The sequence below is a fragment of the Chelonia mydas genome, chromosome 6, assembly GCF_015237465.2.
Source record: "Chelonia mydas isolate rCheMyd1 chromosome 6, rCheMyd1.pri.v2, whole genome shotgun sequence".
In the NCBI taxonomy this organism is placed as follows: domain Eukaryota; kingdom Metazoa; phylum Chordata; order Testudines; family Cheloniidae; genus Chelonia; species Chelonia mydas.
In genome coordinates, this window is record NC_051246.2 from 1,562,254 (window position 1) to 1,577,640 (window position 15,387).

The 15,387-nt window shown below is 56.9% G+C and overlaps 1 protein-coding gene across 1 annotated transcript; it reads right to left on the minus strand.

Moving 5' to 3' along the window:
• Nucleotides 1-301: 301 nt before the first annotated feature.
• On the minus strand, nt 302-7,825 carry LOC122466148 (RING finger protein 112-like). Its single transcript, XM_043548288.1, has 6 exons — nt 7,643-7,825; nt 2,063-2,278; nt 1,540-1,680; nt 1,170-1,274; nt 920-970; nt 302-460 (listed from the first exon to the last, which is right to left on the minus strand). Exons 1-6 carry the CDS (start codon nt 7,712-7,714, stop codon nt 302-304), a joined length of 744 nt encoding a protein of 247 aa, XP_043404223.1. The 5' UTR covers nt 7,715-7,825.
• Between the last annotated feature and the right edge of the window lie 7,562 nt (nt 7,826-15,387).

Here is a 15,387-nt window from a genome sequence, read left to right on the forward strand (position 1 = left end):
ACAGAGACGATTTCAGTGGGTCAGAGAGAAAGAAGCTGCACCCGGCCATGGGAGTGAGAGGGAGGCTGTGGGACACGAGGGTCTGGCACCGGCGGGGAGGACTGTCAATGTGCAACCCCTCCTCTATCTGGTTTCAGGGCTTTCTCCTTCTCTCAAGGTGCTCCATAGAGGTGAGGGAGTAATGCGGGGGGGAGTCAGTGATCAAAATTTGGGGTCTTTCTACAAACGGGTTCCACTCCACAAACACCCCATTGCCTCGGGCTGATGGACGCTTCCAACTTTCTTTGCACAGCCCCAGGGGTCAAACCACGGCTCTGCTCACGCCTTGAACAATGTCAGCCACGTAGCATTTCCCTGAGCTCTGACTAGGCCTCCATATCTCTGCGTGAACCAGGTTTTTGCCAATGACAGAACCCGGGGCAGCGAGGGCAGATAAAACCCTCCCAATCCGACCCCTCCCCTGAACAGAGAATCCCCCCAGGGTGCAGTACAGGGGCAGGACACGCCATATACCACAGGTGGCAGTGATGTCCCTAAGGGTGCGACTGACAGAGGCTCGACCCAGCGGGGCTGGGGCTGGGTAAGAGCCTGGAGAGAAGAGAAGAGCAATGCAGGGGGGCAGAGCAACTGCCCCAGGCCCTGGCCCCAGAGGCTTCCCCCCAATGGCAGAGCTGGGCTGGAGGGGAGGGAGGGGTCCTAACTTTGGGCCAGTGGCCCATGCCAGACACGTAGGAGCAGAGAGCCAGGCTGGGCCGTGTGGTGACAGTGCTGACTCCAGAGGCCCATGTGACCGTGGGAGAGTTGGTTTCTATCTCTGGGCCTCAGTTTCCCCACAGAAGCTATGGGGAGGGATAATACCCTGTGGGCATAATGGGAGAACCTGGCCCGGCCACGTTCTGCATCTCGCTGCCCGCCTCACCTCCAGGTATTCGAGATCCGGGTCCGTCACCCGACAGCCAGTGTTCAGTATCTGCAAATAATCATGAGACAGACAGAGCTACAGCAACGAGCAGGGACAGCCGCCCCAGGCCACTTCCCAGCCATGTCACCCACCCCAAATACAGCACCCTCTAGCGCCGCACTGGGGCCAGCCCTGACCTCCAGGGGAGAGTGCCCCCTGCTAAGCCCCCGCTTCCTGCATCACAGCGGCCCCCGGGGAGCCCCCCAACCTGGTAGGAGCTGAGCAGCATGGAAAAGGCAGAGAGTTTGATGCTGGTCTCCTTGTTGCTCTCAATGTCCATGGAGCCCTCTGTGTCCACCAGCAGCACGGCCACCTGGGGGGGCCAAGAGTGAGAGCCCCAGTCAGCTCCCAGCTTTGTCCAGCCACCCACGGCCCCTCCGCCCCCAGAGCCTGCCCCCTGCTCAGCCTCCATGGCCCCTGGCATCTCCTTCTCACCTTCCCCAGAAGTCCCCCAGGGTTAGCTCCTTACTGCTGTCTCTTCTCCATTCCCCCCTGTTCTCTCTCCACCTGGTTCCCTTCTCCCAGCTCCCCCGTGGCCTCCTCCCCCTTCCCTGTGCACCCCAAACCCCCCCACTTACCTTCCCCGCCTTGGCCGGGACCCAGAAGGGCTGACTCCACACCCACACCCCGTTGGTGATTCGCTCCTCGCCCGCACGCCACTCAAACCCCTCCAGGGGTTCATCCTCCCGGCCCATCCATGACCCGTCCCTCGCGTCCTGCTGGGAGGGAACATGGTGGGGGAGAGGTCAGTGCAGAGTCGGGGAGGAGAGTGACTGATACCCCCCCTCCTACCCTGGGCTGCAAACTCTGGGAGGGCGGCAGGGGTTAATTGTGCAAGTGTGGGGCAGGGAGGAATACGTGGTGACGGGTGTGATCGTAATCTGCTAGACAAACAGACCCACGGCTGTCTAGACAAGAGAGAGACACGCTGTGTTCCAGACAGGCCGACAGACACGTTAGGGCCCAGCCATGGCCCGAGCTAACTGCACAGGGTGAGGGGCGGGCTGCCCACAGCCACGTGTGCAGCTCTGAGCCTGCCAGCAGGGGGCAGGATGGGGCCGCTCACACCCACAGCTCATTTCTGCCCCTGTTTACACTCACCGGGCTCCGGAGCCGGCGCAGCAGGTAGTTCATCAAGAAGGATTTGCCCCGGCGCTGCTCCCCGATGATGGACACCAGGCAGACGGGGGCGTCCCCCACCCCACCCTGCTCCAGGCAGCGGCTCAGGGCCTCCTCATCCAGGATCAGGTTCTCTTCCTCGTCCAGATGCACCAGCTGCACCGGGCGCCCTGGCTCTGGCTGAGCCCCCGGCCCCTGCTGCAGGGAGAGAGCAGGGTCAGACCTGGGACCCCACCCTCCAAGAGAGACTGTCCCATGGCCCCTGATAAGAGCCCCATGCCCCATTCCCACCCCCTTCAGCTAGCCAGTCCCCTGCACCAGAGCCCCGTGACCCTTCCCAAGCCCCAACCCAGACAGTGCCCGAGATCAGAGCCCCGGTCCCCAGTCCCAACCCCCCAAGCCAGCCAGTCCCCCTGCCCTGGGGCTGCATCAGAGCCAGAACTCTCTGGAGGGGAAATACCCCTAGATTCTTGCTGGAACACATCAAGGGAGACTGTGCCAGGCCAGGGAAGACATATAAAGAAATGGAGGCTAAAGTGATCTTCAGTGGGATGCTACCTGTCCCTGGAGGAGGAGAGCGAAGCCTAGACAAGATGCCAATAATCAACAGATGGCTCAGGCAGTGGGACTAACGAGGGCTTGGGGATGTTCAACCACTGGGAGGCGTTCATGGACAAAGGACTGGTCTCATGTGACGGACGCCACCTGTGTGGGGAGGGAGATAGACTTCCAGGGTGGAGGTTGGCACAACTGATGAAAAGGGCTTTAAACTAGGAACCCTGGGAGATGCTCATGGAACCTCCAGGCCTGATTCTCACACTGAGCGGGAGGCAAATCAAGGAGGAGAGGGTGCAGCAATGGAGAAAGGAAAGACAGAGAGAAGGAGAACGCACGAGAAGAAGATCAATAGTGCCAAGAGCAGCGACACTAACAGTCAGGTTGCCGATACTGGCAGTAAAATGACTGTACCTACCCGCGTGAGAAATCGGAGCAAAGCCAAGCAGAATCAGCAAGATGTCTGCTCAGCAACGCCAGGAGCCTGGGTGACAAAATGGAGGAAGTAGAACTATGGGTGCGGGACGGGAAAACAGATATTATCGGGTGAACAGAACCATGGGGCAGTAGCAGCCATGGCTCGATTACTGGAAAGAAAGAAGAAAGGCAGAGGTGGTGGAGTAGCATTGTCTGCTCATGACGAGGTGGAGTGGAAAGAAACGAGAAGGGATGGAATGGATAAAACAGAATCAGTTTGTGTCAAAATCGCTGTGGGGAAAAAAGCTACCAGATGCTCCCCTGGGACAGTGCTTCGGGTCTGCTACAGACCCCCAGAATCCGGTTTGCATGTGGATAGAAACCCCATGAATAGTCTGAATGAAATAAATACCACTGGGAATTGTGTGATTATGGGAGACTTTAGTTTTCCAGACAGAGATTGGGGGAGAAGTGCTACTAACAATGGTAGGGCTTCGATATTTTTGTATGCGACGGCTGACAGATTTCTTCACCAAGCAGTCACCAAACCAGCAAGAAGTGACATCAGTTTAGATTTAGTATTGGTAAATAGGCCAGGACCGCACTGAAGAACTGGCTGTAAAGGATAGCCTTGGTTCGAGTGACCATGAGCTATTCAGGTTAAATTAAATGGAAGGATAAAGGAAATCAGGTTGGCAGCCGGGGGTCCTGGATTTCAAAAGGCCAAACTGTAAAACATTAAGGGAATTAGGGAAGTGGATGGCCTGCAAACCTCAAGGATCTGGATGTGGAAGAGGCTTGGAATTACTTTAAGTCAAAATTGCAGAAACTCTCTGGAGTCTGCATCCAGAAAGAAGCCCGTAGGGAAGGGTTGCCGACCAAACTGGATGAACCAGGATCTCAAAGAGAAATTAAGAGAAAGCAGAAAGCCTATGAGGAATGGAAGATGGGATGGATCAGCAAGGAAAGCTGCCTCCTGGAGGTCAGAAAGTGGAGAGAAAACTGAGAACTGCCAAAGGCCTAGCAGAGTTAGACCGTGCAAAGGGAATTGAAACAAACACTAAAAGGTTAATTAGCCTTATAAATAAAAAGAAAACAAGGAAAGAAGAAGTGGGACCGCTAAGCACTGAGGGTGGGGTGGAGATTACAGATATAGGTGTAAGCAGAGTTTGAATGAGGTCTCCCCTGACGTCTGGTGGTGAGCTGCGGAAAAGGACTTCAGGCGCTGATCTCCTTTGGATGGGCACACCCACCCTGCCTAGGTGCTCAGCGTGATGGGATTGCTTGCCCAAATGGTCACTTTTGGCTGGTGTTGGATCCCCAGTCTCCTTGGTATTGGGGCATGAAGGGCAGCAGAACTGTACCTGGCCTACCCCGATGGAACACACACACACTCACACACACACACACACACGCATGTGTGTTGTGGGCCTTGCCTAAGGGTCCCAAACACCACTTGTCCCTTCCTCTCTCCACCCTGTAATAACAGAGCTAATTTAGACTCAATTGAGAGTCTTGTTACAGGCTGCAGAGCTGAAATCGCTGATACCTAGGTCAATGTATTAGATCTGCCTTGGGACAGTGTCTCTGATGCAAGACCCTGCCCAGTGTGCCCCAGCTGTCAGGCTCCCCCACGAACAGCTGAAATCACTGACAGCTGTGTGAAGTGGGGGGCCCAGAAGTCAGTTTAGTGTGGCCAGCAGGGCAGCTGGCGGAGAGGGGTGGCAAGCAGCCAGCAGGGCAGCTGGAAGAGAGGGCCAGAGAGCAGAGCCCCACAGAGAGGCACGGCAATCGGCCAGAGGGGTGACAAGCGAGTGCCCGACCCGCGGAGCGAGTAAGGTGCCTCCTTCTCTCCCCAGTGCCGTTTTCACCCAGGGTGGGAGGTGAACTCTGCAGAGGCACCTGCGAACTCTGGGGCTGCACTGGCCAAGGACAGCAACTGTGAATGGGGTGCAGAGAAGGGACGGACACGTTAAAGGGAATTTTGGGTTGCTGGCTTAAGACCCTGCAGGGAAAGGGCACTGCCCAACCTACTTGGGGGTGGGTCTTTCGCTCATGGTTTATGTTTATGAACCCTGTTTGTGGTGTTTTCCCAAATTAATGCCGAGGTACTTCCCTCCTTTTATTCAAAGTTTCTTTTCTACACTCAGACTCTGTGCTTGCGAGTGGGGAAGTTTTGCCTCTGAGAGGCTCCCAAGGGTGGTGTGTAAATTTCTCAGGTCACTGGGTGGAGGCTCGCACAGGTTCTGTACTGTATTGTTGAAAAGAAACCCCTAGATATTGAACCCGGCCCTGGTTGCTGCTGGCTCCACCTAGAAGAAGGGTTACATGGGTATGGCCCAACAGCTAAACAAATATCTTGCCTCCATTTTTAATACGCTTATAGAGATGCTTGTGGCAAGATGGCTAATGAGAACAAGAATACAGGAGTAGAAATTGTCACTGAATTGGCTGAAATGGAAGCCAAATTCAAACAGCTTAATGGGACCAAACTGGGGGGTCTGGACCTTCTCCACCAAAGAATATTAAAGAAACTGGCACACAAAATTGCAAGCCCAATAGCAAGGATTTGTAATTAATCTGTAAAGGTCAGGGCTTGTATCCCATGACAGGAGAATGGCTAATATAGTACCTATATTTAAGAAGGGGGAAAAATGTGATCCAGGAAACCACAGGTCCATTAGTTTGACCTCAATTGTATGCACGGTCTTGGAACAAGGTTTGAAAGATACAGTAGTTAAGGACATAGAGATAAATGGTAATTGGCATAAAATACATTCTGGCTTTCCAAAAGGTAGATCATGCCAAACCAACCTGATCTCTTGCCTTGAGAAGATAACTGATTTTCTAGACAAAGGAAACACAGTTGATCTAATCTGCGTGGATTTCAGTAAGGCATTTGATACAGTGCCACATGGGAAATTAAATTGGAGAAGATGGGAATTAAGATGAGAATCGAAAGGTGGGTAAGGAGAGGTTAAAGGGGAGACTACAATGGGTCAAACTGAACGGTGAACTGTCAGGCTGGAGGGAGGTTACTAGTGGAATTCCTCGGGGATCGGTCTTGGGACCAATCTTATTTAACATTTTCATTAATGACCTAGGCACAAAAAGTGGGAGTGTGCTGATCAAATTTTGGGATGACCCATAGCTGGGAGGTATTGCCAATACGGAGGAGGACCGGAATATCATACAGAAGATCTGGACAACCTTGAAACTGGAATAATAAAAATGAGATGAAATTGAACAGTGAAAAGTGCAAGGTCATGCATTTAGGGACTAACAACAAGAATTTGTACTACAAGGTGGGGACATCTCAGTTGGAAGCGACAGAGGAGGAGAAAGACCTGGGTTTATTGGCTGATCACCGGATGACTATGAGCCACCAATGCAATGTGGCCATGAAAAAAGCTGATGCAACCCTAGGATGTAGCAGCTGAGGTACTGTATTTCCATCAGAGACAGGAAGTGCTACTGCCATGATACAAGGCACTGGTGAGCCCTCATCTGGAGCAGAGTCTGCAGTTCTGGTCTCCCATGTTTAAGAAAGATGAATTCAAACTGGAACAGGTACAGAGAAGGGCTACTAGGATTATTCAACGACTGGAAAACCTGCCTTAGAAGAGGAGACTCAAAGAGCTCGGCTTGTTTAGCCGAACCAAAAGAAAGCTGAGGGGAGCTATGATTGCACTCTAGAAACACAACTGAGGGATAAATACCAGGGAGGGAGGGGAGTTATTTAAGTTAAGCACCAACCTTGACACAAGAACAAATGACTATAAATTGGCCAGCAACAAGTTTAGCCTTGATGGTTTCCAAGCATCGGAGGAGTGAAGTTCTGGAACAGCCTCCCAAGGGGAAAAAAAACCTAACTGGATTCAAGACTGAGCGTGACAAGTTTATGGAGGGGATGGTATGATGAGGTTCTCTACAAAGGCATATGGCTCATGTGTGAAGGCTCCTACCAAATATCCCCAAGGGCCAGTGATGGGACACTAGATGGGGAGGGCTCTGAGTTACTATAGACAATTCTTTCCCAGGTGTCGGGCTGGTGGGTCTCACCCATATGCTCAGGGTCTAGTGGATCGTCATATCTGGGGTTGGGAAGGAATTTGCCCACAGATCGGATTGGCAGAGACCTGGGGCAGGGGGGTTGCCTTCCCCTGCAGCATGGGGCATGGGTCACTTGCAGGTTTGAACTAGAATAAATGGTGGAGTCTCTGTAACTTGGAGTCTTTCGATCATGACTTGAGGACACCAGTAATTCAGCCAGAGGTTCAGGGTCTATTATAGGAGCGGGTAGATGAGGTTCTGTGGCCTGCAATGTACAGGAGTTCAGGCTAGATGATCATGATGGTCCCTTCTGGCCTACCAGTCTATGAGTCTGTGTGTCCCATTCCTCACCCTTCTGAGATAGCCAGTCCCCACCCTGGGCCCAGATCAGGGCTGGTGCCCTCTAAACGGGAAAGGCCCGGTGTCCCATCCCCTGCCCCCATGAGTCAGCCAGTCCCTGCCCTGAGGCTGGATTGGGCCCAGCATCCCCTACAAGAGAAAGCTCCTTTTCCCCTTATCCAGCCTGTCTGGTCTCACCGACTCAGTCTCTTCCTGCAGAGGCTTGGTGATTTTCTCCGCTCGGTTTTTGACACGTGTGTCTGGGATCATCCTATCCCCGGAGCAGGGAGCCCGGCACTCTGGGCAGAGGTGCCCCTGGGCTGAGATCTGGCTCCAGTGAGTCGAGAGGCAGCCCCGGAAGAAGTTGTGGCCACACTCGATGCAGAAAAGGACCTAGGGGTTAAAGTGGACGAGAAGTTGGATATGAGTCAACAGTGCACGCTTGTTGCCAAGAAGGCCAATGGCATTTTGGGATGTATAAGTAGGGGCATTGCCAGCAGATCGAGGGACGTGATCGTTCCCCTCTATTCGACACTGGTGAGGCCTCATCTGGAGTACTGTGTCCAGTTTTGGACCCCACGCTACAAGAAGGATGTGGAAAAATTGGAAAACGTCCAGCGGAAGGCAACAAAAATGATTAGGGGACTGGAACAATTGAGTTATGAGGAGAGGCTGAGGGAACTGGGATTGTTTAGTGTGCAGAAGAGAAGAATGAGGGGGGATTTGATAGCTGCTTTCAACTACCTGAAAGGGGGTTCCAAAGAGGATGGATCTAGACTGTTCTCAGTGGTAGCAGATGACAGAACAAGGAGTAATGGTCTCAAGTTGCAGTGGGGGAGATTTAGGTTGGATATTAGGAAAAACTTTTTCACTAGGAGGGTGGTGAAACACTGGAATGCGTTACCTAGGGAGGTGGTGGAATCTCCTTCCTTAGAAGTTTTTAAGGTCAGGCTTGACAAAGCCCTGGCTGGGATGATTTAGTTGGGGATTGGTCCTGCTTTGAGCAGGGGGTTGGACTAGATACCTCCTGAGGTCCCTTCCAACCCTGATATTCTATGATTCTATGATGGAGATGGGGTCACTCAAGACGTTCAAGCAGATGGAGCAGGTGACGTCCTTCCGGAGTTGCTCCATCCCCCTGATCCCGCAGGCTTGGGGAGATCCACTGGGTCAGGAGCTAGCACATGGGAACACCAGGGCTAAGATGCTAGTGCAGAGGGGCTGGGAGCCAGGACTCCTGGGCTCTACTGTTAGTTTTCACCACTTGGCTGGGTAAGTTTCCAATCACTGTTGTGCGCTGGCCACTCCCATTTTGGGGCAGGGCTGGCAAGTGCCTCTCTGCTCTTGCGGTTTTGGGTTGCCTGGGGCCCGGGAGTGCAGCACCCTGAACTCTGATGGGAATGACACAGCCGTTCCTGCCCCCTGAGCTCACCCCGCTGGAAACACCCGACCCTCTCGGACATGGGCTCAGCCGTGGGGTGAGGCTCTCAGAGCCACCCCAGGCATCTGCCAGCCCAGCCAGTCAAGGGGCCATGGAAACTCCTGCTGCTGTTGCTTCTCTTGTTATTAAAAGGGGCTGCCTTGGGCATCCTGAATCCCACCCCCCACCCCTCCCAGCACACAGGACACCCCCCAGGCATAAGCTGCAGGCAGGGAGAGGGGATTGAAGGAAGGTCACCAGAGAGGATCTGGGCACAGAGACCAGCAGCCTTGATGGCCAGAGCCAGCCCTGCTCTGCCACATGGTGAATCTCAGAGCGTCCTGCTTCTGAGAAAGTGCACAGCTAAGAGAGTTGAGGGTAACTCCCAGCTGCCACCCACAGCCCCCTGCTATCCCACCCCTGGGCCCCTCAGCCAGCTCTGCCGGTGCCCCTCACTCCCAACCCGCAGCCCCCTGCTATCCCACCCCTGGGCCCCTCACCCAGCTCTGCCGGTGCCCCTCACTCCCAACCCGCAGGTCCCTGCTATCCCACCCCTGGGCCCCTCACCCAGCTCTGCCAGTGCCCCTCACTCCCGACCCGCAGCCCCCTGCTAGCCCACCCCTGGGCTCCCCCCCAGCTCTGCCGGTGCCCCTCACTCCCGACCCGCAGCCCCCTGCTAGCCCAGCCCTGCCCCCCCCCCCAGCTCTGCCGGTGCCCCTCACTCCCGACCCGCAGCCCCCTGCTAGCCCAGCCCTGCCCCCCCCCAGCTCTGCTGGTGCCCCTCACTCCCGACCCGCAGCCCCCTGCTAGCCCAGCCCTGCCCCCCCCCCAGCTCTGCCGGTGCCCCTCACTCCCGACCCGCAGCCCCCTGCTAGCCCAGCCCTGCCCCCCCAGCTCTGCCGGTGCCCCTCACTCCCGACCCGCAGCCAGTGATGAGCTGCCAAAATCTAAACAACGGGTTCCCTCCTCACCCCATGAGGGGGTCATTGCCCACCCCCGCCCCTTGGGACTCCTGCCCCATCCAACCCCCCCGTGTTCCTTGACGCCCCCCCGCAGGAACACTGCCCCATCCACCCCTCTCTCCTGTCCCCTGACTCCCCCCAGAACCAGGCAGGAGGGTCTCGTGGGCCAGCGTAGTGGGTGCTCACCCCACCCCTAAGAGCCAGAGGTATCTGCCGGGGGGCGAGGTGGGGAGTCCCGGAGGTGCTTACCTGGAGCAGCTCCCAGGAAGCATCCGGCAGGTCCCTCTGGCTCCTAGGGGCACGGGAGCGTAGCTATGGGGGGAGCTGGGAGAGCGGCCGCTCCCCCCACTGATCACATCAAAAGTGGCACCTTAAGCGCCGACTCCCTGGGTGCTCCGGGGCTGGATCCCCCACGGGGAAAATTTGGTGGGTGCAGAGAAGCGGGGGAGGCATTGCGTTCAGGGTAGGAGGGGGAGCGGAGGGGAGCCGGGGCCGGGGGAGGGGCAGGGAGAAGCGGGGGCGGGCGGCGCGTTCAGGGGAGGAGGGGGAGCGGAGGGGAGCTGGGGCCGGGGGAGGGGCGGGGAGAAGCGGGGGGGGCATTGCGTTCAGGGGAGGAGGGGGAGCGGAGGGGAGCCGGGGCAGGGGCGGGGAGAAGCGGGGGGGGCATTGCGTTCAGGGGAGGAGGGGGAGCGGAGGGGAGCCGGGGCCGGGGGTGGGGCAGGGAGAAGCGGGGGCGGGCGGCGCGTTCAGGGGAGGAGGGGGAGCAGAGGGGAGCCGGGGCCGGGGGTGGGGTGGGGAGAAGCGGGGGTGGGCGGCGCGTTCAGGGGAGGAGGGGGAGCGGAGGGGAGCCGGGGCCGGGGGAGGGGCGGGGAGAAGCGGGGGGGCGGCGCCCTGAGGGGAGGAGGGGGAGTGGAGGGGAGTCGGAGGTGGGGCGGGGAGAAGTTGGGGGGGCTTCTGCACCCACCAAATTTTCCCTGTGGGGGCTCTAGGGCTGGAGCACCCGTGGAGTCAGCGCCTAAGGTGCCACTTTGGGCCGGTTCAATTTAGAAGCCCTGTTAGAACCGGTTCTCCCTCGTGGAACAACCGGTTCTGAAAGGGCTTCTAAATTTAACAACCGGCCCCAGCTCACCACTGCCCGCAGCCCCCTGCTATCCCACCCCTGGACTCCCCCCCAGCTCTGCCGGTGCCCCTCACTCCCGACCCACAGCCCCCTGCTATCCCACCCCTGGGCCCCTCACCCAGCTCTGCCGGTGCCCCTCACTCCCGACCCGCAGCCCCTGCTAGCCCAGCCCTGGGCTCCCCCCCAGCCCTGCCGGTGCCCCTCACTCCCGACCCGCAGCCCCCTGCTATCCCACCCCTGGGCCCCTCACCCAGCTCTGCCAGTGCCCCTCACTGCCGACCCGCAGCCCCCTGCCAGCCCAGCCCTGGGCCCCTCAGCCAGCTCTGCCGGTGCCCCTCACTCCCGACCCGCAGCCCCCTGCTATCCCACCCCTGGGCCCCTCACCCAGCTCTGCCAGTGCCCCTCACTGCCGACCCGCAGCCCCCTGCTATCCCACCCCTGGGCCCCTCACCCAGCTCTGCCGGTGCCCCTCACTCCCGACCCGCAGCCCCCTGCTATCCCACCCCTGGGCCCCTCACCCAGCTCTGCCAGTGCCCCTCACTGCCGACCCGCAGCCCCCTGCCAGCCCAGCCCTGGGCCCCTCAGCCAGCTCTGTTCCTGTAGCTCACCCTGGTGAACAGACGCAAGCACAGACCCCGAGGTTAATTCTCCGTTTGTCTCTGATTTTTCCCCTCTGCCTCCCTGGCTCTCTGCAAGTCTCTCTGCACAGAGTGACGGGCTGGCCACTCCCCACTCAGTTTCATTTTCAGCGTCTGGGTTTGGTCACTGGATGCCGTGGGCAGGACTGAGGGCTTTCCCTAGAGCCCTTTGCCAAGGGGGCGCTTGTGTAAGCGGGGGAATGGTCTCACGATTGGGGAGAACTTTCCTGGCTTCTGCAGGGCCCGGGTGGAATCGGACAGGGAAAGGATCCTGTCCTCACCCCAAATCCCTTCAACCAGAGGCCTGCCTGCCCTTGAGGGCTCCCCTTCCCCTCTCCCATGTGCCAGAGTTCTCGTAACCCCACAGAGCTGGGCCCAGAGGTCCTGGGGGGCTCGACCCCCAATCTTGCCATGGTCACTTAGGGCAAGGGCCAGGGTGCCCCCACTCCAGGGTGCTCGCTCCACAAAAGCCACTTCCCTGGCCCACTGTCCCTGCAGTAAGTTCAGACCAAATACAATTTATTAAAACAGCAAGAAACAATAAGGAAAAGCAGGTAAAATGGGACAGATTAAAGGAGCAAGGGGCCCCACCCCGTGGGCATCGGGACACCACACACATCCGTCTCTGGGGCGTAAGGAAAGGTCAGCGTCTGTTCCTCACCCATCCCAGGCCTCCCCGCTCTTCCTGCACTGCGGTGACACCGCGGGTCAGACACTGCTCTGGCCCCGGCTACACGCCCGCAGGCTGCAGGTGGCAGGACCCTTCTCCCCAGCATCAGCCCCCAATCTGGGTCACACCACCCACCCCCGAGTCTGGCCTTCTGCTCCCTTCCCCCCTCACTCTCCTCAGCTGCTTGGCTCTGGTGTGGTGTCGCATGGCTCTGGCCCCCTATCCCGGCTCTGGGCCCACGGCTCCCGCTGTAGCTCAGCCCTGGCTCCTTGTCTGCACGGCTGGTCTGCCCTGCCCCAGCTCCAGCTCCCCAGCACTGCCCTCAGCCCAGCTTCGGCTGCTGCTGTCCCCTTAGCTCTGCCCTTCTCTGCCCCAGGCAGCCCCAGCTCACTCGGAGGAGGGGTCCCTGGGCTCCTGACTCCCTCATTGGCCTGCTGCCCTGTCCATCAGGCTCACCTGGAGCATTTGCATCACCCCATTGGCCCTGGGGACTGTCAGTCTCAGGATCCTGAGTTCTCTTCGGCCCTGCCCCTTTCTCCTGGCATTGAGAGAGGCCAACCAAAGACCCCACTGAGATTCAGTGAAGGGCCATCAGCCCCCTTCCATTTATATCCATTTGCACCTCACACTGCATGTGATGGACATTGCTTCCCCCCTCTGGGGATTGGCTGGGTTACGTTGCAGACCCAGCCCCTCTGCAGTGCGAGCTGCCCACACCTCTTTGGATGGACCCTGATCTTTAGAGTCCCCGTTTGTCTTCTCCATTCTCCCTGCATCAGGGTTTTGCTGCGTATCCTGGCTCGCACCGACACCCTGACTGCAGCAATCCCCTATGCACAATTCGCCCTCCCAGTCCCCTTCCCAGCAATGGCCATGAAGGCAAGTTACACAGGGCCAGCCAGGCCTAGGCCCAGGGGCAGGATCATCCCCTCCCATCTACTCCCCCCTCCTCAGGGCAGGTGATTCCCCAGGGCTGTGCACCTCTCCTAGAGGCACGAAGGACCAGAAGCAGAGGGGGGACTTCGCCGGTTCAGAGGTGTCACAGAGCCCCAGGACTGGTGCTATGGCCCCAGCTTTGCAGTCATCTCTAGGAGGAACCCATCAATGTGCCAGGACCCTTCGAGGTCTCCCTCTTCCTCCAGGGTAAACCACCTGCCTTCCCCACCTCCTTAAACTGGAAGTCTGGTCCTTCCGCACCCCTGCATCCCACCGTGAGTGAGCTCCGTTCAGGGAGTCCCACTGAGAGAGACCCCTGAGGGAGACATGGCCACTCCTCAGGGATTAGTGACCATTGCCCAGAACACGCAGTGGTGCTCACCCAGCAGTGTCAAACCCGTGGTGTTGAATCGTTAACAGGAACACAGCACAGGAAGTCCTTAGATTAGCCTAGAGCAATGGAGGTTAAAGCACATCCCACTCTGGTTAGCCCAGAGCCCAGCCGAGCTTAGTGAAGCCCTTGGTTCAAGGTCTGTCTGTCAGTCTCTCTGTCTGACCTCCTCTGCCAGACTGCAGGCAAGAGCCCTGACTCCTCCCAGCAGCCAGCTCACACCTCCCCATCCTTTGGTCTCCAGCTGGGGAAATGCTGCATGGCCTCCTGCAGAGAGGTGGGGCAATCCATGGTCCTTGGTCACCGGGGTCAACGTCCTGGTGATTTGATTTGCCATTATCCTCATGGATTCCCCAGTGATATGGGGTGGGTCTAGCCAGTCCTTTCCAGTGACCCACTCATGTTTCAGACAGCTAGGCAGCATCCTCACCTATGTCTCTTCGCCTGTCCTGGGAGCAAACAGTCCCTTTTCACCCACCAGTAACAGTGCGGCACAAAGGGGAAACTGAAGCACACCCAGACCTCATAAAAATATTTCAAAATAGTCCCACTTTGCCCAAGAGGGTATTAAGAGTCAGACCCAGAGGGAATATGGCCTGAAACAAGGCCAGAACTGAAGGTGAAGAGTGGTTTTGTCATATAGACCCTGAACTCATGCTGGGGGTGCCCCCCAGCAGTATCACAGCAGCACATCCAGGTCCTGAAAGAAGATATCAGACTCATACATTTCTTGTAACTCTAAACTTCATTGCACTTTAGAGATTACTGCACTGAACCTCACCGAAGCCATTCCCTCACAGAGCCTACACTTCACGCTGCAAAGGGTTTGGTGTAAATATGTTGTGTCTATGTTTAAGCGAACTGATGTGATTATGGGTTGAAAGGGTCAGATGGAAGTCAGGAATGCCCTGGAGTAGGAGCACCCTTGTCCTTGGCCAGAGTTGTCCATGGAGAGACTGAGATAAGTTCCCAGGAACCCCTGAATTCTGTCCTCCCTGTGTGATGCAAGTTCTGTTCTCATGGACCCAGAGGGAAAGTCAAGGCTGGGCAGGTACCAGGGTGAAGTGAATCAGGACAGGGACTCGAATCCTTTCATTGCTCCCATCATCTGGGAATATTGTGTACATAGAGAAATTCCCCTACGATGGTGAGAAAAATCCCCTGCTTATGTGTGCATGGAGTCCACGTTGGAGGCTGGAGGACAAGATTCTTGGATTGGAGCGACAAGCTGAGATGTTAAGCGTCAGAGAAGCTGAGGTGCTCCTAGACAAACACGTTCGGGAAACACCATTACCCCAGGTTCAAGGAAGAAAGGACCTGGCCATCAAGGAATGGGAAAGAGAAGAAGTCAGAGAGGAGGCCTGGCAGCTCATAACCACCAGAGGCAGGAGGTCCCGGCAGCTTTCTACTCAGTTGGAGATTGGCAAGGATGAACAGGTTGTGGCCGCCAGAGAGAAGAGGACTGGGAAGTTTCAAATTGATTCAAGATCCTCATAGTGAAAACTATGGAAGATATCTCTCAAGGTCCAGCTGGACCAAGGGAAAGCAGAGATGTGAGGGATGGCAGCTTAGCCGAACCTGTAAGGAAATCAAGCTCACCCACAAAGAGTTATCCAACCACCCAAGGAAGACAGACAATCCTTGTTGCAGAATAAATACACAGAAGAATGGAAAGAACATTCTGCAAAGGGAGAGGCTGACAACAGGACAGTGCACTGCCTTCCTGGAGCGGAGACACAAGACGTCACTCTGAGATTGGATAGACTTCTGACATCAACAGGCAAGGATCCATTGGTGAGAGTTCAT

What these genes read in the sequence shown, in the direction of transcription:
- LOC122466148 (XM_043548288.1), bottom strand. Translation starts at nt 7,714, where the DNA reads ATGATCCCAGACACACGTGTCAAAAACCGAGCGGAGAAAATCACCAAG. An exon ending in TCCCGGCCAAGGCGGGGAAG is followed by an intron (nt 1,275 to 1,539) that starts GTAAGTGGGGGG and finishes TGGCCCCCCCAG; the next exon opens with GTGGCCGTGCTGCTGGTGGA. An exon ending in CGGATCTCGAATACCTGGAG is followed by an intron (nt 461 to 919) that starts GTGAGGCGGGCA and finishes TTCTCTGTTCAG; the next exon opens with GGGAGGGGTCGGATTGGGAG.